Source organism: Lepidochelys olivacea, assembly GCF_965140295.1.
Source record: "Lepidochelys olivacea isolate rLepOli2 genome assembly, chromosome: 22".
Classification (NCBI taxonomy): domain Eukaryota; kingdom Metazoa; phylum Chordata; order Testudines; family Cheloniidae; genus Lepidochelys; species Lepidochelys olivacea.
Genome location: NC_140432.1, coordinates 10,885,891 through 10,908,496, shown reverse-complemented (window position 1 = coordinate 10,908,496; position 22,606 = coordinate 10,885,891). Strand labels below are relative to the sequence as shown.

The 22,606-nt window shown below is 50.5% G+C and overlaps 1 protein-coding gene across 4 annotated transcripts in view; it reads left to right on the top strand.

Moving 5' to 3' along the window:
- Positions 1 to 22,606, top strand: part of LOC311511395 (opioid-binding protein/cell adhesion molecule homolog) — a 705,875-nt gene that overhangs the window by 653,623 nt on the left and 29,646 nt on the right. For all 4 annotated transcript variants that reach the window (XM_084611958.1, XM_084611956.1, XM_084611957.1 and 1 more), the window contains 3 exons: positions 17,390 to 17,524; positions 20,436 to 20,556; positions 21,224 to 21,375. In XM_084611958.1, coding sequence (XP_084468084.1) covers positions 17,390 to 17,524; positions 20,436 to 20,556; positions 21,224 to 21,375 — 408 coding nt within the window. The remainder of the gene's footprint in view (positions 1 to 17,389; positions 17,525 to 20,435; positions 20,557 to 21,223; positions 21,376 to 22,606) is intronic.

The following is a 22,606-nucleotide window of genomic DNA, read 5'->3' as shown; positions in this document are numbered from 1 at the left end:
CCAACTCTCCAATGCAGGGAATGCTGCATGTAATGTGTGAAGAGCCAGGGAGCAGAGGGGAAAACTCATTGCAAGGTATCAGCCAGTGCTTTGCCAGCTCCCAGCTAGGATTCCCTCACCCACAGGCCCCAGGATGAAAGGAGAGCCAAGGAACTGAGAGAGAGGGGAGGAGGGCGAGACAAAAGCGGCTGCACGAGCTGGTGAAAGGAACTCATTATGAGCTGCCTGCCTTGCTCTGCAGGTGTTTGCGGGACAGCGAGGGAGTGTTTCACACAGGAGCCAAAGGCTCCTGTCAGTACAGCGGTTTTTTACTGCATGGAAAGGCCAAGACCACACTGTGCTGCTGTCCAGGGCGGGGAGGGCAGTTTCAGGAGATGTGCAGATTTCTGAGAAACGGTTAAATGCTGCAGGAGTCGCAAAAAAGAATTACCCTTCAAGCTAAGGGACAGATGAACCATCTCAAATGTCCCTGGACAGATCCTTTCCATGTCTCCCACCAGGACTTGGGAACAACCAAGATACCGGCCTCTCCTGTGCAGTCTCTTCCGGTATCTCCATGAGATTTGGTACATGCTGGTTCCATCAGCGTTAAGCAGGGACCCAGCCATGTTGTATGTATCCAGTAAAGCTGCTTGGCCTTTTACTTAATACCAGTGATAACCCTGAACCATCACCTGGACTGTTGCTATGAACTATGTTATTTAGTGTTTTTCAGTGCCCAAATGTGCTAGGTGCTTTAAAAACACATAGAAGACCCCTAGTATCTATATAGGCTTGTGGTTATGGGAGCAGACTTGAGGCTGAGAAGATCTTGGTTCAGGACCCAGCTCTGCAACCATCTCCCCATGCCTCGTTTCCTTATCTGTAAAATGGGCACAATGGCACTTCTCTGGGGTCAGAAGGCTGTTGTGAGGTGAATGTTTGTGGTGCTGTCACTATGGTGATAGGGGCCTATCTAGACAGGTAGAAGACACTTTTCCTGACCTGAAGAACCTCTCCAATCAGCCCTGAAGTTGGCTTCCATAACCAGTTCCCTCGGATCACTACAGTTTATTCTCAGGCCAGTGGGTTATTCCTTTCAGCCACCTGCTTTATATCATCTAACACTCAAGTTGGCCCAGATGTGTTTTCTAGTCCTTCACTCTTTCCTGTAAAGAGTGAGAGCACGTCATGTGGCATTCATGGTTCTCGCTGGCCTGGGAACCTCAGAGGCTAGCGGCTGCTGTGAGCTCGTGGCTTGACTTCCAGTAAACACCTCATTAGCCAGACATGACTGAGCCATCCATCCCGTTTGTAGCGAGAGCTGTTTCACGGTCACTAGCTACATTCTAGACTGTAAGGTTGGGTCTATCTAATTAGGATACGTTGTTCTGAGTTGGTTGGCGGGGAGGGAAGATTGCCCAGGAGGTTATGAGGCATGGTAATTGAGGCTGTGTCCTTGTGCACCACGTTGTGGGGAGATTTGCTGTTGCTAAGACAGCGCTTGGTCTCAGCTAAACTGATGCTAATCCAGAGCAACTCCATTGAAAATGAGATCCGGATCTGGTTCCGTTCCTCAGTGAATAGCTTCCCGGAGGCGTATTCTGAATTGGAATATCCCCAGCAGCCCACTGATGTTCAAGGCTGGCGATGAACAGGCAAACCCCAAAAGGTTCCCTTCAAATAGCATCCTCGAATTTCCAAGCCTTCTCCAAATGTCTGTGGTGGGTAAATCCCTTCAGAGCAGGATGTGTCTGGGAAAAATTCCAGTACTTCCTGCTCCTTATCCAGAGCTGGGTCTGCCACAAACAATCCCCTACTTAATCCAGAGGCCCCCTGCTCCAGGCATGTCTCCACCCCAACTGACCTACTTTCAGCCTAGATAGGACTTGGGTGCTCATTGGGCCACCTCCTGACCCCTTGCAAACTGCTAGGCCCCAGCCTGTTCTCTATGGGGCTCTACCTCAGAACAGGGCTGGCTGGTCCCAAGCTCCCTGGTCCTTAAAGGGGCAGACCACCTTGATATCGGTACTGTCTGAAAAGGCAAGGCGTGTGCAAAGGTGGAAAATAATGAAGAAGAAAAAACAATAAGTGCCGAGCAGGGTTTGGGGAGGAAGGTCCAGCAGGGCTGCCCATCACCGTTCTGGGGAGTGTGAAAAGGTCCAGTTTAGCCAGGTGCTGAGTCGGTGTGCACTCAGCTCCTGGCAGAATCCAAACCCTCATTTTCTGAAGCTCTCCGATTAGTTTTTGCAAAGGCTGCTGTTTTGTTGAGCTCTCTGGGTGAGCGTAAAACAGAGCGGCTGGCATGCGGGGAGAGTTTACACCCTCTTTGCAAAACAACACCAAGGTGCAAAGTGGCAGAGAATGAAGCCCAGTGGAATGATGCTGGTGTGAGTGAGATCAGAATTGGGAGTGGAGAATGGAGGGGAAGGATGGGCCAGTGGTTAGGGCACTAACCTATGACTTCTGGGTTCGGTCCCTAATCTGCCACAGACTTCCTGTGTGGCCTTGGCAAAGTCACTTTTAATCTCTCTGTGCCTCAGTGAAAATCAGGGCGCTAACTCTGCCCAACCTCACAGACGTGTTGTGAGAATAAATCCTCTAAGAACTGTGAGGTGTGGTCAGATATTGCAATGATGATGGACAGATTGATGGAATTGGCTCAGCAACCTAATAAAAGCTTTTTCAGAGTTAAACAACCTAGTTAAAATTAAATGGGGGAACAATAATAGCAGAAGGAGAGAGAAAGGAAAAGAATCCAATAGAGGCAAGGGAGAAGAGATTTTTCAGAGGAGGTTTGAATATAGATGGTGAATTTTTCACTCTTGTTTTGTGCCTTGCTTGCTTGCTTCTGCTTGGATCTATCCCAATTTCTCTTCCTCAGAGAGATCTCCTGCTCATCTATATCACTGTGATATAAACCTGTTTCCCCTCATCTGCATATACACCTTCATGGGAGAGTGCTGAACTTGCTGGTTAATAATCTATTTTAAGAGTCACTTTAGGTATTTCTGGTGGGATGATCAATCTCAGTATTTCAGCAAGGAGTCACTGGTGCATCTCGCTGGGTTGGGAGCCAGCCCTTGGCTACTAGCAGTGATTTGCTTGGTGCATTCTGATGCGAGATTAGCCTGTTGAAGGCATCCTGCTTCCCATTCAGTGGGCTGGGAATCTCTTTTAACCCTCCCCTGAGGAATTGCTGGGTGCCCTGTGATAGGAAATTAACCAGTCTTTCATCCACTCACTGAGACATAAGGTCACAGGCAAAAAACCAGGTCAGAGAAACTCAGTCCTTTCCCTGAACTATCCTACTTCCTGGCCCCTTCCTTCAACATGGGGTAGATACAATGTGCTGCTAGCAACCTGCCCCCAGCGCACTTCAGTTTCCCCTCCCAGATAGGCCGTGTTTGCCCACAGAAGTTGCACTGATTTAACCAAAACCAAATTTACCACTCCAAGTTAAACCAATAGAAGCAGGGTTTAAATTGAATTAAGACCATCTACACAGGACCGGTTTAACAAAATCTTCTTAAAAACATACCTTTAGTTAAACCCAATGCAACTCTGTTCTTTCGGCTTTGTCTTCACTCCAGGAAGAGGAGTGTTTTTACATTGAAACAGCAGACTGGAAAGAACTATCTCATGGTATGATCCCAGCAGAGACAAGGCGTGGTGTTTTTTACCTCAGCTAGCTACACCAAGGTAAAAAAAGAACAGCTGTGCCTTGTCTCCCCTTGGATTTTAAATCAAGATGTCTCTCTCCAGGTAGCTGTCTCAGTGTAGAAAGACACTTCTGTCTGCAGTGAACATGTAGCCTTAGACTGAGGGTCTGATTCTACACTGCCTTTCACACCATGCCATCATTGGAACTCTTACAAGGTAGGTGTCAAATGCGACTGCATCAGAAGTCTTTGCTCACTCACACCTCTGATGATGCCTTTATACCCACCTGGCACTCACCCTGCACAGGTGTAAATGACTACCCAGATTGCTGGGCAGTGCAAAATGACTACCCAAGATTTCTGGGCTTGACACCTCCAACTAGGTCCCTCCCTGAAGCACTTTGCTGATCCACCCCCCGCACTCTCACACACACACACGCATGCACTTTTGAGATCCGTTGCCTGTGAGATTCAGGGCCAGGATTTAAAATGTTTTGCACTACAATCTTGTACTTAGTTGTCCGAAGGGTGCTGATTTTTGGGAGATGACTAGTTGGTAGGTGTCTGGACGCCACTGTTGTCTGTTGGAATCATTCCTTTGTAGTGAAACTGTTTGCAATTCAGAATTGACACAGACTTTGAAGCTGTCACTTCCCTTTCCCTCAGTGTTGTCATGTTGCCATTCGATTTCCCTGAGCATTTCTCTTGCGTGAGCACATTTTGGACTTTCCCTCCTGCTCTGCCGGCTGCATTGTTAGATCCTCTGTTGGCTGAGAATTTGTTGCCAGGTGATCGGAACTGGGCACAACCTCCAGAGGCTGAAGTCATTGGGTTTACTGCCCCACAGAAAAGATGCTCCTTGCCCAGCTGCTCTCCCACCGACTCCATTCCAGTCTTGTAAGTCTATGCTCCCTCCTCTGAGGTTTAAAACCTGAGGGCTTCCTGAGGTTTTGGTGCTCGATCTTGCTTTTATTTCCTGCGCTGCTGCAAAAGATCTGTTTATTTTGTTGTGAGTCCTTGGGTTACCATAGGTTGGCTGTCCCCCGAGTTCCTTCGGGCTTCAGCTCGTTAAAAGGTGATGGGCCAAATCTCTAGCTCACTATTCCAAATTCATCCCCCAGGCAAAAGTCAAAAGCATCTCTGGTGGCATCTCTGTGTTAAATAAATTGGTGCATCTCAATAGCAAGTCTTTGTGGATTGAATGCCTGCCTATTTCACAAAACCACAGTTGACACTCACTGAGAGTTTGTCTCTATTAAGAAAATTTGTCCCACTATAAATTACATCAGTGCAGACTCCTAATGTAGATGCCTCACCTGCCCAAGGTGGGTCTTACCCTGGTTTACCTTAATTCAGTAACTTACTTAATATAGACCAGTCCGTAGCAGAGAAGCCAGGGACAATATGGGGAGGGATAGCTCAGTGGTTTGAGCATTGGCCTGCTAAACCCAGGGTTGTGAGTTCAATCCTTGAGGGAGCCATTTAGGGATCCGGGGCACAAAAATTTGGGGATTGGTCCTGCTTTGAGCAGGGGGTTGGAGTAGATGACCTCCTGAGGTCCCTTCCAACCCTGATATTCTATGATTCTAATATGGGCTATAGGACTTTAAGGAAGAGAGTTCTCTCTCTATCTGTGCAAGAGAAATGATTCAGCTTCAGCCCCACTTGTGTTAACGACACTGGAAGTGCGAGGGCAGAGAGACCTCTCAGCCTTTTAAGCGCTACGTCAGTTAGACGCACTCTGAGCAGGATCAGAGGACACAAGGCTTAAACTCAGAGGCCTGTCTACACTAGGGCTTCCGACGTGGTGGGGTGTTTTGATGTGCCCTTTGCATAGAGAGGCTATTGGAGTTGCTGCTTGGGGTGAGTGGGCAGAGTACGGCATTCCCGCTTGCACTGCTGTTTCCTGGGCCGTACCTGGACCACCAGCTGCAGACATTTTAATATTAATATATACGAGAGTGGGGAGGCTGCCTGGAGGCCAAACCATTTGAAATGGCTCGGAAGCAAGGGGGCTTACATCCATCTGGGCGCCACTCGTGCCTCCTCTTGGTGGTTTCCCCACAGATGGGTTCCAGTCCTACCATCCTGACTCAGGCAAAAGCCATTCCCAAGTGGCTTCCACAGGAGTTTTGCCCAAGTCATTCTGTTCTATTCAAGCTCCTCGTTCATCATCACCGAGGTATCTGAGCACCTTCTAACAGTGCAGTAAGCAGGGCGATTAGCATCTGTCATGTATGTTGAGTTTTTCGCTTCCAATCGCTCTTCCGCTCCTCAGAAAGGAAATTGGCTTGTTGATGGTTTGAGGGTTTTTAAGGGCTACAGGACTGGGCTTCGTCTATCCTGGGTTAAATTCATCCCTATACAGAGAACCAGTGCAAGGCCTATGCACGCTGGGGGCTTGAGTAGTTCTGGCCTCTTGCACAGGGGTGAAATTCATCGTCTGTGGATAAACAAAGGGCGTCAGTCACCAATTCTGTCAAATTGGCATCTTGCCCTAGCAGTAAATTCACTTCAGAAATTACAAGTTGCAATAAGAACAGGGCTCTGTTTATTCCTTTGTAGTTTATGCCTTCCGCTGTAGTGCAAAATCCCTGTCTCATCAGGGGCTGGTAATCATTATCCAGTTCTCATTTCGCATGAGCTTGGCTTCATAACCCCAAGAAGGCCTGCTCCTTCTTGCTATTTTAATCTCAGCCATTGATTATTAGTATTAATAACACAGCTCTGCTGTGCAGGGGTTCAAGTCCTGTGAAAAGCGAAGCTTTAGGAAGAGAAGCTGACTCTGGGGAAGGGGCTGAATGAGATCAAATGCAAAGAGGAGCAATAGACGCGGCAGTATCCTGAGTAAGGATGCTAAAGCCTGTAAAGTGCCGAGAAATGGACGTGGTGACCTGGACAGGGAGCTCAGGTTCTCGCTTTTCTGAAGCAAATGGAGACAGGGGCTGGGGTGAGAGTACAGGGTGAACCCAGCCGCTTCTCTCCTCTCCCACGATTGGCTTGTGAGGGTGCGAGGGCAAGGTAATCCCCATCGCTGCATCCTGACACGGCATGCAGATATCTCTAGGGAGGCCAGCCAGGTGCCATCTCACAGCAGGCTCTAGCAAAAGGAGGAATGGCATGGAGGAATCAGGGTCTACTTTTGATAAGTTTTAGGGGAAACGATGGCACTGAGCATTAGAAAGAGGACAGTAACATTAGCCTGAAATGCTGCTATTTGACACTCAGATGTAGTGCCAGCGTGTGTTGCTTTATCCTGACTGGCCGGATGGAGCTGTGCATGGACCCAGACTGACATGGGCCAGGGGATCCGGGCTTTGGGTTTGAACCTGTTCTCCCCACTTCCTCCATTCTCTCAAACACCCTCCTCCTTTCACACCGCCTTGAAATCTTCTGTGGACCCGCCCCCGTTTCTTGCCATTTTCCTGTACTCTCACCCCAGCCCCCACATTTCGGAGGATCCAGCGGGGAGCAGGGGAGGAGCGTTCAGAAAATCGGGGAGCTTTTCTGCAGCTTCCAAACAGCACGTGCGCTGTCCACCCTGGCAGACACCGGAGTGGGGAGGTGCAGAGCTGCAGCAGGGTGACTTACACCCAATAATGTGTTACATTTCTGTGTCAGTTCTATACCATTAACCACCGGTCATAATTATAATGTACAGCGCCCTTACACCGAGCAGCTGCTTCTTCCGCTGATTTCCCTGGGATGACTGCGTAGTAAGGGGCTGCTCGACACAAGTCAGTGTGTCCGAATCAGGCCCATTGCACTTATGATTGGATTCAATTCAATCACGTGAGCAAATCATACCTATAAGTGCCGGGTAATAGCCTTTATATCCCTTCGCCATACATGCCCGGAATCAAAGCACAGGCTCACCTCTGTGCTTAAAACTGTCGCAGAGCTTAAGACGGTGTACCTGCTGCTGCCCCCTCCTGGATGGAATATGTCTCCTCACAGGTCTATCAATTTGCTGTATCCACTGAACGGGAGATATTGCTCCTTTAGCTCAGTGGGTTGAGGCTCAGTTGTCCTGAGTTCTGTTCTCTGCATTGCACATCTGCGTAGGCAAAGCCAGAGAACCAGCACAATGGCTCCATTTAGAAAAAAATAGACCCATTTATTTCTTGGTCTAAAAATTTCAGCTGTCAGCAGCGCAAAGTGGGAATATGGCGTAACCACTTCCACTGCCCCGCTGCCCCACTTCAAGCACAGATCGCATCAGACCGGGGTCACAGCTGCCTTGTGCACAGGCTAACAGCTCCGAGTTGGGCTCAGCCACAACAACAGTGCAGACCTTCCAGTGTGACGTGTGCTGAGCCGAATCTCACCTGAGAGGTGGCATCGCCGGACACATCCCAGCACAAGGGTCTTCCCGTTGAGTTGGGAGAGACTCCCACGCTATCCCCTGCTACCAGCATGGACAGGGTGTGGCTGGAATGCCCCAACGCTTTGTCGAGATTCTGGCGTTAACTTCTTGGTGTAAGGAAGAGCAGCCCTTTGGCTTCTTCAGAGTATGCCTGGGGGCTGGCTACATACACAATGGCCCCAGGATTGGGGAAGTGCAAAGCTAAACTTTCCATCCCCTTTGGCCTCATCCCGACCTGGGTTTTGGGCTCCTAAAATGATTCCGTCTCCTCTGTCCTAGAAGCTGGAATGCTCATGGCACGTGGGCCAAATATTCCACCATCTGTGCAGTCTCCCTCATAGAACCAATGACACTGTAGCATGCAAATTAGCTGTAGAGTAAGCATCGTGATTGGCTGAGTTCTGCCAATCTCACAGTGGTCTAGGACTCTTGGCATGGCAGAGATTTGTGCCTTACTGTAGCTGTACCACGCGTGGGTGTAACTGGTGAAGTCAGAGTGGCTGAGAACTTAAAAACTGGAGGGTAACAGACCGCAAAGCCCAGGGAAGATTGAACCTGGGGATAGTCTGAACAAAGAGCTCTCAGCCATGCTTGTAGCTGCTTCCATCGCTTCACAATGACTCACCAGGCATCTTGGGCTTCTGAATGACAATCCTAGCATCTTATTACAGGTTACATTAGTGTCCAGGGGCCCCTGTTAAGACCAGAGTCCCCTGCCCCCAAGATCTCATAATCAAAATAGACAAGACAGAAGGTGGGAGCAAGGGCATATTAATAGCCCTGTCTGATAGATGGGGAGCTGAGCCGTAGATTAAGTGATGTGCCGAAAGTGACTCAGTGTGTGGCATAGCTGGGAATTGAACCTCACTCTCCTGAGTGTTAGCCCACGGCACCGTCTTTCTTCTCTAAATGCATACTGCAGTGATGCAGTGACTCAGGCATGGATGCGTCTATCTTAGCTGTGTCCCCCCCACCAGTCTTTCTTCTGTCGCTAATCTTGTCTCTCCACTCTCACTTCCTAGTGGGTTCATCGCTGTTGTATTTAAGCAAAGGGATGTCTTTTTACCTTCCCCCAGCCCCACACCGTCGTAATTCTGATCCGGCTAGAAACAATTGATTTTCTAGAAGGAAACCCTGCTGGAGAGAAGTCAAAGCCCATTGAATTCCAGCCCACGAGACGGCGTTTCATTGTCCTATCAATGAATTGCTCACAACGCCTAATTTAACTTTCTGTAATTAGCACAAGTGCATCCTTCTTTTTTTTCCTTCCTCACCCGTCCATCCCCTGCTTCCTTTTCACAGTGCCATTGGTAATTCCAAGAAGTTAATACCTGATTAGTAAATATGATGATAAAAGAGTTCTGGCTGCATCAAGGCCTCCATTTACAATCCGCCTCTGATTGAAAAATTACGTTCAGTTCAGTAATAATTGATGAAAATGGGCTCCCTTCTTCTGCAGCTGATTTGCTTTGTAATTGTGATTTAATAATGTAAATATCACTTGTTTTCTTCTGAAAATGAATTGCTTTCTGATTTGTTAAAGCCGGCTGCTGTGTTCCTGCCTATCTTCTTCCTAACTGGAGACCAGTAGGCTTGTTTGCAAAGGATTTTGGGAGAGCAGAACCGTCAGCTGACTCCTTCGTGATGAAGTGGATGTGGGCTGGGGTGCCTAGGGTGGGGCGGGTACAGCTGCCGTAACCCAGCATGGGCTCTGTCAGAAAGCACAGCACTTCCTGGAGTACAGGAATGGTGACACCTAGTTCCTGCATCGCGCTTTTCATCTATGGATCTCAAAGTGCTTTACAAAAGAGAGCAGTGCTGTTATCCCCAGTTTACAGATGGGGAAACAGAGGCACAGACAGGGGCCATCATGTGCCTAAGGTCATGGAGCAGGCCCATGATAAAGCCAAGAATAAAACCTGGGTCTCCTGAGTCCCAGGCCATATCCGCTGGACCACACTGCCTCTGCACTGACTCTTTTACACACTTTGAAAGCACCATATTGTGCCCTGCCCCTATGCTGGGGCAGTAAGGGCGGGGTCTCCCTGTGCACCTGTGTGGGGGCTGGGTATCATTTGTGTGCTATTCTCATATCAAGGTATCCTCTCCTATACAGGCAATCAGGGTACCCCTCCAGGAAGATTCCTTGTGATGGAGGGTACCAGTTCTTCATCGCCCTCCCACCCCCACATTGGAGGCCCTGCTGCTCTGCTACACCCTGCCCCCCAGAACTGCTCCCTGACAGGAAAATAGCACCAAGCATTAGGCTTGCAGGCTTGCCTAGAGAGCCATCCCAGCTGCAGTCATTTTGGGGGGAACCACTGAGATCTGGTCCTGCACCAGCTAGAAGGGCAGGAGTCCAGCAACAGCCAATCAAGGCCCAGCAGGCCAGAATAAAAAGAGCTGCCTGCTGCTACCAAAATCAGTTTCTGGGTGGAGCCAGAGGAGCGAGGAGGGATGCTGCCTAGACTACGGCCAAAGGAACCAGGCTTGGCCAGGGACCACCACTGGCTGTAGCCAGTGGCAAGAGTGCAGATGATTCAATTCCAGAGAGGGAATTTAGCCCCGAAGGGGAAGAAACTCATTCGCTTATAATTGTCCCTGAAGGGCACAAGGAGCTTCTAAGTTTGTTGCCCCCCCCCGGAAGGGATGGTTGCACTGTGGGATCTGGCCGGTGGGCCGAGCCACAGAAGACCTGCAGAGGCAGACAGGCAACCTGCAGTAAGGGCTGGGAGCTGAAGAGCTCAACCTTCTAAGCTCCTAATTTACAACCATGACTGAGACATGCCTTGCAGAAAGCCCCAGCTCTGCTGGAAGTGTTGGTGCTTGCTGCTAGCTGGAATCCCCAAAATGGAAGCTGATGCAGACAAATCAAAAATAAGATCCCAGACTTTTCCTCCTGGCCACCTTTCACCCCTTGAATCTCTCTTTCTCCCCCGTCTGTTCTGCCTTCTTTGCCGCTTTTTTGACTACCAGGACTCGAAACAGGTGGAGAACTGTCGGTCAGGCTAAGCTCAGGACTGAGACCATGAGGTCAGAGTAGTTCAGGAATGAGGCGGGTGTGATATTGGCAAAGGGTTGGGTCAGGAAAGCTTGCACTGCACCGTCCTGTTCATGGCCCGTTCCAGCCAGCCCTGTCCATCCTTCCCTATGAGCACATCAGCCCCCTGGGGCTGAGTCCTATCCCAACTGCTTTACTCACTGCTGGCTCACCCTGGCACAAGAGAGGTATCAGGGCAATGGGTAAATAAAAAGGCACCCTCAGAAAGCAGGTCCCCTTTGCTGAGACGAGCAGCCCTAGCACCAGGTTCCAGTACCAGGCCAGTCTCCCGCGGATCATGATGTCGTTTGGTGACATGTTCGCTCTGGAGTGTTCTAATGAACTATGAAATGAACATAATGTCACTTGCTGATGCAAATCTGCCAACACTGCTGCCACTGTTAGTAGGTGCTTTGCCTGGGAGCTAATACAGGTAATTTAAAGATATTAACAAATGCTGTTAATTAGTATCATTATCATACCGCTAGGGCTATGCACAGACAGATAATCCTGCCATGTCAAAGTGTCTCCAATAAAAAAAACCCTGTAGGATGAGGGAGAAGGAGATGGATGCAGTCAGCGCTGGAGGACATGCCAGGACTGTCTTGCAGTTTGGAGCGAGAGAACCTGATCTTAGCCAGATGTGATGGATAAAGCAGTTGTTGATGATTCCAAAAGGGAAGCAGCCGGGACTCCTATAGAGAAGAAAGGGTAAATTCTGGACCGAGCAGTGTACTTTGCTCTCTCCTATAATGCCCTGTGTTCACTACCATACTGGCTTTGCATGTGTTTGTGATATTGCCTTTTTAGTGGCTGCCTCACAGAGAAGAGAAGGGACCTATTACCCCGGGTTCCTGTTAAGGGAGTTCTCTTTTAGCGCCAGTGTTTAAGGCCTATGTTTCTAGAAATGAAGAAGATATGCATCAGTGTGCATGATTTCCACAATAATCATCGGCCTGTGCAGCACATGGATTTGTCATTATCCCACCAAGCTTTCTGAGGATGCCGTGCACGCTCCAAAACTTTCAAGCCAAGAAGGGTCACTCACTGAAAATTCCAGATCTGGATCCAAACTTCCCCCGTGGTCCGTGGAGACAGGATTTCGGGTTGGTCCATCATGGAGAGCCAGCCAGCCAGCAGTGCAGGTTGGATTCTGGTGCAGATCCAAACTGCCCTGAAGTTTGGGATGCTCAGATAAGGAATTGGAGTCCAGTGCCCTCTCGAATTATGATGTATCCCATTCCATTCCAGCAATGGCAGAAACATACCCTAACTCCCTTGTTCTCCTTGCCCACCTATCTCTCACTGAGCAGAGCATGTGCCTTCTCCTCCCCCTGTTTAAAAACTGCTGTGTGATAATGTCCTGGCAAGATCATTTCCATATGCTGGACACGGACTTTGGACCAACTAAGTAGAACAGGCCGCAGAAGAATCCATCTGAGGCTTTACTTGAGTCTCAGGGAAGGCTGGTTGAGTCTTGGTGGGAAAAATCCTCCTTTCTTGTACTGATGTTGCTTCAGTGGAGTTGGTCTAACGAATTGGAAACACTTGCCCCATCAGTTTTGGTTAGTGTTATAAGGACAGGGGGATGGGTGGTATGGAGTAGAGCTGCCTCTTTCAGTAGTGACTCCTAGCATCCTAAACCTGAGGCTCCACCCTAGCAGCCTTTCCGCATCATTTACTGCCCAGCCGGAGCCAGCTGACCTTCTGGGTTTGCAAAGACCCTGTTGCATCTGGGTGTATCATTCAAGATACTCCTCTCCCCCAGCTGGGCTGCCCCTGCCTTTCTCCCATTGTATTGATTCTGGGCTTCTAGTGTCTTTAGCTATATCCTGTTTCCATCTGGCTGGCTGGCTGGAAAAGTCATACAGATGTAATTAATCTGCAGCACTGGGGCTGCCTTGCCAGGAAGACTTTGCAATTATGTCACCCATTGCGTGCTGGCATCTCAAAGGGCTGTATTGAATTCCCACCACCACCACACGCGTATGAATTAGAGCATTAGTAGTACCCCCGAGGAAGAGCTGTCTCTAGAGAGGTTAAGCCACTTACCTAAACCCACACAAGTCTGAGAGGGTTGGAGCTAGAACCCAGGAGCCCTTATTCACAGTCTTCTGTTCTACCCACTGGAAAGCACTAGGGGCAGCCTTCGGTTAATGGAATATGAACCTCCCTCTATTAAGGACATGCCCATTTTTAAAGCACCTGCTGGATCTGCATTGCAGCTGCCGCCCCGTGGAGTTGAAGGTGTTGCTTTCAACCTACCATGCATTTTATTCATTGTTATTACTGTTTGTATTAGACCAGGACTCCATTGTGCTAGGTGCTGTACAAACAAAACAAAAATGTGGTTCCTGACCCAAAGAGCTGCAATCTAAATAAGTTACTGGGACCTGCCCATTTGCCTGGGACCTGCCCGCTCCCCACCCCACCCCTGGCCACATGGCTGGAGAGATCGTCTCTTTCCTCTCCCACCCCGTGCCACATTGCTGGAGCTCTTGAGCTTGATCCCCTGCACTGGTTCTCCATGAGAATGGAAGGCTCTGTCCCCTCCCGGACTGTAACTGTTGACCTTTCGGGCACTTTTGCACAGCCCACCTGTGTGAGAGAGTATCAGAGGAGGCAGGGTGTTGGCGACTAGCAGCGGGTGTGGATGGGAGTGCTTGTCTGCGGCAGGGCACGCCTCCACGTTTCTTCTGAGGAGGGCAGGGTCATACGTGTTGGGTGCCTGAATCTTCTCCTCCTCCTCACCAGAGTAACAGCTCCCATCACAGTCACACATTGGCTTTAGGGTTACCTTGCGGCTCTGGGAAAGGAGACCGAGCACCCGGGCAGCAACAGGAGAGTGTGTGTGTGTGGGGGGGAGTTCTGCAAAGCCCAGTCACAGCTGCTGCAGTCAGAGATGCTCCCGCTCATCCCACACCCCAGCCAAAGAGCCTCCTCTCGCGCCGCCAGCCAGCAGGATGCTGACCCCAGGGCGCTTTCTCCAACCCAGGCTGACTTCAGCACAATCCAATCCCTGGGATTAATTAACACAGTGGGTTTATCACATTTTTCATTAACTCCGGCGTGGTGGTGGCATCTCCGGCCTCCGACAGGGACGAAATGCACTGCAGTTCCCGGCCCCGCACTTAATTAGCGAGGGGAATCCGCTCCTCCATTGCAGCAATTAGATTCCCAAATGGGGAGGGGAGGGCAGATGGCTGGTAGCTTGGAGAGCCCCCCCCCAACATCCCTCTCTCCCCTCCTTCCCCCCCCACAACTCCTGCCTTCCCCCTCTCACCTCACTGCGTCTCTCTCCACCGCTGTGCCCCCCCTTTTAGGCCTCTGTAGTCGTGCCCCCCCAAGGCATCTCCCTTTTCACATTGTGTCAGGTACCGGAGCAGAGGAAGTGCTGGCTGTTATTGGTGCTAAACGCGGGATGACAACAGCCCGGGCTCTCCAGAATAGTGCGTATCTGGGCGAGAGGCATAAAGGCCCCTGTATGGCAGTGCCGCAGGATGCCAGATGCTGGGCTCGGACAACAGGGGATGGATCGCTTGAGGATTGCCCTCTTCTGTTCATTCGCTTTGACACTGCTGGCGCTGGCCACTGTCAGAAGACAGGATACAGAGCTCTATGGACCATTGGTCTGACCCAGTAGGGCCGTTCTTAGGATCGAAGGGAAGGCTGCAGCCAGCAGGCTCTGTGCTTCCCTTTTCCCGTCATGCTTCTGGGTCATGCTTCACCTCGGAGGCCTTCTTGCTGAAGGGCCTCAAGTGGTTCAAGGAGGGGCCTTAGAGGGCATCACTTGGGTAGGGTGACCAGATGTCCTGATTTTATAGGGACAGTCCCGATATTTGGGGCTTTTTCTTCTATAAGCTCCTATTACCCCCCACCCCCTTCCCGATTTTTTGCACTCGCTGTCCGGTCACCCTACACTTGGGTGAGATGGGAAGAGAAACTTGCAGCTCAGCTCCCCTGGACAGGTGTCTGCCTGGGAGTGGAGTGGGTAGCTGGAGGGAGGCGTTAGTCAAGCAGCGTTAGACCGGCTAGAGTCCAGTGGATTTAGTACTGATGAAAGGAGACCAATGAGCAGCGCTAGGCACCAGTGACCTTTGTTTATCCTAAGGGAGGCTGGGGCCCTGCTTCGCATCAGTCAGTCAGCGAGGCAGGGATAAGCCATGTGCTGCAAAGCACCAAGCAGCACATTCCAGTTCAGCCCCGTCCCTGAGAGACCCCAGCGTATTTGTTATACAGCCAGACGCGAGGGGGCATGGTGCACGACCCGGCGTGCGCTGGCCGCTCTGCCGCAGCAGATCCCGGCTCCGGCGTGACCCCCACCACTTCATGATTGATGGCCCCATGTCTGTCACGCAGCCTCCGTCTGAGCGCACCCATTTGTATCCTTGTAGATCCTTATCTCTCTAATGTAGCGAGCTGGGCTTATCTCTTCCCGAGGCCCCTTCTCCACAGAAAGAAATCACCTTGGTTATTTATGTATTTCTGTCGCTGGCTCGTCGAATCTATTTTCTTTCGCTTCCAATCATCTTTTATAGAGATCGCTGGGCGGATAGGCCGGGTCCATAATGACCCCAGGATTATGGGATCATTACAAAGAAGACTCACTTACAAAGTGTTGCCGTCACTCATCCACTTCATCTTTCCCCCCACCATTATTTTTTCGTCTTCCCACTCCACCGTCCCTAACCCACACTCTGTGACTTTCCCTCTCTGGGGATGGTTTTGTCTTCCAAGCAAGGAGGTTTTGCAGTCGATATTGTTATTTCCTGGCTTGAAACGCTTGGTATTCCTGGTGTTAATGTCAGCAAAGTGTACTGGAGCTGTCGTAAGGGCAGTGATTCTTGTATGTGGTTTTGTGTCTAATATTTATATTCTGGCATATGAAAATGATTGTGCAGCGATCTCTTATGCTTTGATCCTTACAGGTTAAACTCAGACAGGCTTGGTCAGTGTCTGGGGATGTGACATTATTTCAGTAGACGCTTCTCCCAGTCTCTGGCAGACATTTTTCCCTACCCCACCGACCAGTTTCGCACAGCTGCTTTGAAAAGGCCCGGAACTGAAATAGCAGTCGGGGGCTGCAAATCAGGAAGGAAGTGCAGTGGCAAAGCTCTGTGCATGTGTGTGTTATGCCTGGGATAGCAGGGGGTATTTCAGCTGAGTCCTGGGGGGTCCTGGTGGAGAGACGTGGAGAATCATAGAAGATTAGGGTTGGAAGAGACCTCAGGAGGTCATTTAGTCCAACCCCCTGTTCAAAGCAGGACCAACCCCAACTAAATCATCCCAGTCAACAGTTGCACAATATATGGATGGCAGAGCTGGAGTGGAATCCAGGAGACCTGACTCCCAGTCCCATTTGTTCACCAAGAGACCATTTGTTAATAATAATTTAGTCCCCAGCCCCCAAAACAATGGAAAGGTGTTTTTTTTTGATGGGGGAGAGACACCTGCCCCGTGCAACACTGGGAACCCAAACTCAACAGCAAGGTGCTAAGGAATGACCATGGGAAATGATACTGAGTGGTTTAATATCACTGCCCCAGCAGATTGAAATGCAGAACAGTGAGCAAACTGCATACATGGCAACAAGTTGAGGAGCTCTTCGCATGTATTTCAGGTATAATAATCAGTGGCATTGTCAATAGAACAGATTAGGGTTATTTTACAATATGGGATAGATTCTGTGCTGCAGCTCATGACATATGCAGCATGGACCAAAGGGAAGGGGTTGGCTTTACTTCTGCACTGCTTTGGGAACAACATGTCCCCTAGGATAAATCTGAGCAGCTCCTGGGGTTGTAGCCTTCCCAGAGCTGCCTGTGGTCCATGCACCGGCCCAAAATAGCTGTAGCCCAAAGCACTGTGGCTGCTCCCCCACCTAACCCAAATGTGATCCCCGCCATGCCCCAACATGCTTACATTGGCCCTGGCACTGCTCCAGCCTGGAGGAGTTGTTCTTTGGCCCCTTGCAGCTCATGCAGCACCCCTATATGCTTCTGGAGCCAGATCTGCGGAGACTCAGTCCCAGGGTTCTTATGTAGGCAATAATGTTTTACAATGAAGGACCACCAGGATTTTACCTCTTTTACAGCTGCAGTGAGATATGGCCCCTGGAGTCCTGTGAGTGTTTCAGAGAGCCTGATTCTGATCCCAGATAAACCAGCCTAATCCTGAGTTAAACCCCCTGAAGCCCCCAGATTTACCCCAATGTAACCGATCCGGATCAGGCCTGGAGGTCTCCATTCCATCAAACCATCAGATTTTATTCCCAGTGACCAACGGGAGTGGAGGTGGCAAGCTGGTGGGTTGATCTTTCCATTTGCACCTTCTCCCTTGCAGGCCGGGGTTTTGTGAGCGAAGACGAGTACTTGGAGATCTCTGGGATCACCCGGGATCAGTCCGGGGAGTACGAGTGCAGCGCTGTCAATGACGTGGCCGCTCCAGACATCCGGAGAGTAAAAGTCACCGTAAACTGTAAGTAGGGCACGACTCTGCACGACACACTCCCTGATCCCGCCTCCTGGCTTCAGACAACACTGGGCTCAGGCTAGTTGTGGGGACTTTTCACACAGGTCATTTTGGCTTTTACCTGAACACTGGGGGCTGTAATGTAGTCTGCTTAGAGTTCCACAACTTACTGTTCTGTTCTGTCTACCATGCCATCGAAGGGTACGTCTACATTTCAAGCTGAAGGTGTAATTCTCGGCTGAGGGAGACATGCCCATACCAGCTCCCATCGAGCGAGCATGCTAGTAATCAAGTGTAGTCATGGCAGGCCGAATGCCGGGAGGGGCTAGCTGCTGGAGTATGATCCCATCCCAGGCACTGGGCACGTACTCAGGGTGGCTCGCCTCTCCCGCCACTCCCACCAACGTGGCTACACTCTATTTTTAGCATGCAAGCTGGATCAGAGCTAGTACATGTTCGTCTCCTTCAGCTGGGAATTGTACCCCTGGCTCAGAGTGCTGATGTGCCCTGAGTGGGGACGGCTGCTCCTGAAGTGTGACTTTCCTTTCCCTACCTGCCAGCGTTGAGATCCAAGGGTCTTGATTCTTCACCGCTTTGCAGGGGTCTAGAAGACGATGAAAGGCACAAGATGATGGGGAAACAGAGCTGAGATCCTAGTATTCCAGTGCCGGCGGGGGTGTGCGTGTGTGTTAGAACAGCTGAACTAGAACCATAAACTCCTGAAAAAAAAATAAAGCAGATAACATCTACGTCAGCATCCCTTAAAGACTATTTATAGCTGGAACATAAATGGTAATACCCTTTTCCTCAGGAGCAATTCAGGGGGGGAAAAATCTCTAGTGGCTCACCACACACAGAGCACATTAAAGATCCTTCCCTTTAGGAAGGAGCTTGTAGCTCTTTTATATCCACTAAATTGCTGTAAGAAAATCACATATATACATTTCATTAAGCTTAAAGCATTTACATCTTAGGACAATTTGTTCTTTAGAAGCATGGTTAGGAATTCAGAGCCCAGACGCTTTAAAGACTTCAGAGGACATGCCAAGGCAGAAAAGCTGGAGTGGCAAAGCTTGTCGGCATTTCAGGAGTGACTCGAATTCTTTTGCGCCTCTGGGAAGCTTAAAAAAACCTGAGTATTTTTGGGATGAAGGGCTGCATCTACTCCTCTGCTACCTGGTGCTCTTTTCTTTTTCAATCAGGGCTCCACTGTTGTAATCCTCTTTACACCTGACACAAGGAGAAGTGGGTTTAGCAGAGATGGGTGAAACTGGAGCGGTCGGTCTATTCTTTGAGCGTACAAAACCAGGATTGGTTTGGCTCAGGGTTACACTTTATAGCGACCCTTCTAAGTGCAGGGGAGAGGCAAGACTTTGCATACATTGTTCAGGCTTTGGATCATCTCTCCAAACTCGTCTTTTTGTCTAGGTCCTACACAGGTGTTGGCCTGTTTGTAAATTTCTCGGCACAACAGAATGGGTTTAAAAGATGCAAAGCTACTTAGAAACCAGGGAATTTTCCCGATCAGATTAGAAGAACTTTAAAGAAAGCCCACTCGGGCGTGCGAACTACGTGGCTATGAATCAGAGGAGTCCTGAAGGAAGGAAAGAGCCTTGTGCCTTCAAAGTGTCCCTATTTAGGGGACTCGTCCAATTCGCATCCAAAGGTGGGATTAGGGACATCAGGGACAGCACCCTACAATGGAGCGTCTCTTCTCATTCTGCAGGCTCCTAGTTTCCATCCTGTGCATGTGGTATCTCGCTTGTGAAATGTGTGTTTCCCACAGTCATGTGGTCTGGGGCAGATGGTGGGAGGACCAGAGGTTCAATGTGTATCTGAATTGACACTTGGCATTCACCTTATTCATTTCTGAATGACCTAGAGCTGACTTGGCTACCCTGGGCCTGAATCTTTCTCTCTGTCCCCAGAGCAAGAGATGGGGCATGGGTAGCAATAGTCCAAATATCATCTACGTTGCCCTACCAATGTGCCCCAGTGTTGATCCGGCGAGGGGGCGAGAGGAGACTTTGGTCTCCCTGGCCGTTTCTGCCTTTGGTTGCTCTACTGAGACTGCTCACAAGGAGTCCAATGAGTGTTGGTCGTGGTGCAGGAGGTCACTGTGTGGTCCTCCGCCCTTCTAGGACATCTCATTTCATGACGGCCGACAAACAGCTCTTAGACGCTCACCCTCTCGGCTGTCCCATGTTGGCCAGATATTGGCCATTTTTGTAGGGAGGGGTGACCACCTTGTGCTGGGAGTGTCTCTGGCCCTCTCTGCTGGATGGGGCATACTTGCTGCCAGCCCCACCACCTCAGCTGTCTAAGCCGTCCTAGCTTTCGGCCCACCTCCCTCACCACCAGTTGGGCTCAGGGGCAGGGTGGCTCGTTTTGTCCCTGCTCACACAGGGCTTTTCCCTCTTGCTATGAGCCCAATTTCCACCCTGCCCCAACACAATTAGGGGTGCTGCGTTCCCACCCCACATGGGAAAGGAGAGCCCCAGAAGTAAATGGGGGAGAGCACAGGCCAAAGGGGGCAGATGAGGGGTGGAAGGAGAGACAGGAGAAAGGAGATGGCTCAGGGGTGGGTTGAGAAGGGAAGGGGAAAGATGCTGAGCAAAGCAATGGCAGTCAATTGTGTGTCCTTTATATGAAGGGTCAGTGCCTAATACTGCCGCTCATGGGTGTGGATCTGTGCCCCCCCCCCCACCGCCATCCCAGGAGGGCACAACCTAGACTGGGTTCCAACCAGCCTCATAACAACACGGCTCCACATCCCCTCACCGTCCTGAACACCCCTCCTCATCCCCACGTCTCTCTGAGCCCAGCTTGTGCTCGGGATCCGGAGCCCCTCACGGCAGCAGTACTGTATCCCGGGGCCCCAGCCCTCCCTCCGGAATAACGTCCCTTTGCTCTGCAGACCCACCGTACATCTCCAATGCCAAGAACACTGGTGCCTCGGTGGGCCAGAAGGGAATCTTGCGCTGCGAGGCCTCCGCCGTCCCTGTCGCAGAATTTCAGTGGTTTAAAGAAGAAACCAGGTACCTAAACAAGCTGCCAGGGCCTGGCAGATCCCGAGCTGCGTTCTGGGCACAGATGGGGAGTGCTGAATTCCCTGGGTCAGGATGGCCATCTGTCAGCATGGGAAGGAGAGAGAATTACACTTCATTTTAATATATTTATAGGGGGTGGGGTGGGGGGATCTTGCTGCAGACGTCTCTTTAAGTAAAGGATCCTGTGGGAGGCGCATCGGGATCTGCAATTAAAACATCCAGGTCCCAAATCTCACAGCTGTGTTTAGCAGTCTAGCTCAAGCAGAGCTAGCATGGGTGTCTACACCTCGGCTGGAAATTAAACCTCCCCGCTCCAGTGTAGACGAACCCTCAGTGATGGCCTGGTCTGGGGGTCCCCTTAGCTGGAAGAACCTTCTCAATAACCTGGCAGAAAATATCCAGGACCGGGGAACCTTCAGGAAGAGGGGGAGACTTTGGGGCAGTGGCATAGCTCCACTATCAGGAAAGCCATTCTGCTTTAGACCAGCCGAGGAGCTAGCCCAGTGTCTTGTGACAGCCAGCTGGGAGGTCCTGATTTGGGGACTAGTGGGGCTTTCCCCACTAACCTAGATATAGCTGGTGTGACTGCATGGGGATGGGAATTGATCGCTCCTGTCACTGGGGGGCCCGGCCCTTCGTCTTTCTCGCCCCGCAGGTTAGCCAATGGGCTGGATGGAGTGAGAATCGAGAACAAAGGTCGAATGTCCACGCTGACCTTCTTCAATGTCTCGGAGAAGGATTACGGCAACTACACCTGCGTGGCCACTAACAAGCTGGGGAACACCAATGCCAGTATAATTCTGTACGGTAGGTATGAGGGGCTGAGCCTGTGCTTTGTGAGGAGACGCTGCCGGTACTGACGGAGGGAGCTGGATAACCACCAAGCCTCACAAAGGGTGGAATTCAACTTCCTGCAAAGTGCCAGTCCAAGGCTGTTGGCGCCTTACTTTCAGGGCTTACGTGGCATAGGCCTGTGTTGGGTCCTCTGGGGGAAGAGTGAATCTGAATCTCGCCTGCAGAAAGGTGTGAGGCAAAACAAGAGAAGGGACGTTACCACAGCAATGAACCCACCATCCTGAGGAAGTGGACTCTGGCCATTTAATTCAATGCTTCCTCCTCATGTCCAAGCTGCAAATAAACAAGGCCCTTATGCTTAGAAGAACCCGACCCTGCTTATTCACTAATGCACACAGATGTATACTGCTAGCAGCCGAGTATTAAAGGGAGCCGTTTTCTCTTTCTGTGAGCAAAATGTGATGTCACTTCACCAACTCCCCCCCCACACACACTCCTCCCCTTGCCCCAATGATGATATTAAATCTAAAGCCTCGTGTCTCCAAAGCACTGTACAAACATGAATGACTCCTCCCAGCACTTCTCTGAAGTAGGTAGGCACTGTCTCCTGCATTTTACAGATAGGTAAACTGAGACATGCAGTGAGTACATATGAGGGGGTAGGAGTCAGTGGCTGAGCTGGGGTTAGGTAAGCCTGGCTCCCAGTCCCAGTCTTGTTCTACTAGACTATGCAGCCTTGGGAAAGAGATCTGGTCCCCTCGCCTGGAAAAGGAAAGCAGACCCTTCCATACCTTTGTAGTGGTCTCCGTCTTAGTTCTGCACCTCACTAAACCGCTTCCACCTTCACGCCCGTGCCTCCAAAATGCCACCTCCATGGTCACAGTCCTTGCCAGCCGACCTGTTCAGTATTTTCTCAGGGCAATGCAGTGAGTGGGCCCAGGGGTCAGAGACATTGCTCTGCCAGGGCCTCCCTTTAAAGCCAGGGTTGCATTCTGCAAAACTGATGTGTCACAGAGTGGAGGGGTTCATGTTTATTGTCTCCTAGTCCCTCCTAGATTGCTGGCTGTTGAGTTCACCTGCCAGTGTCACCTGGCATCTGAAAATCTGGTCGTGTACTCTCCCTATGCCTCAGCCCCAGTCACTGTGATCCCATGTACTTATCTGATACTTGTTCTGACACTCAAGGCCGAATAGGATATAGCTTCCTCTGCAGTAGACTCTCATCACTGGGGGCTTTTCTACA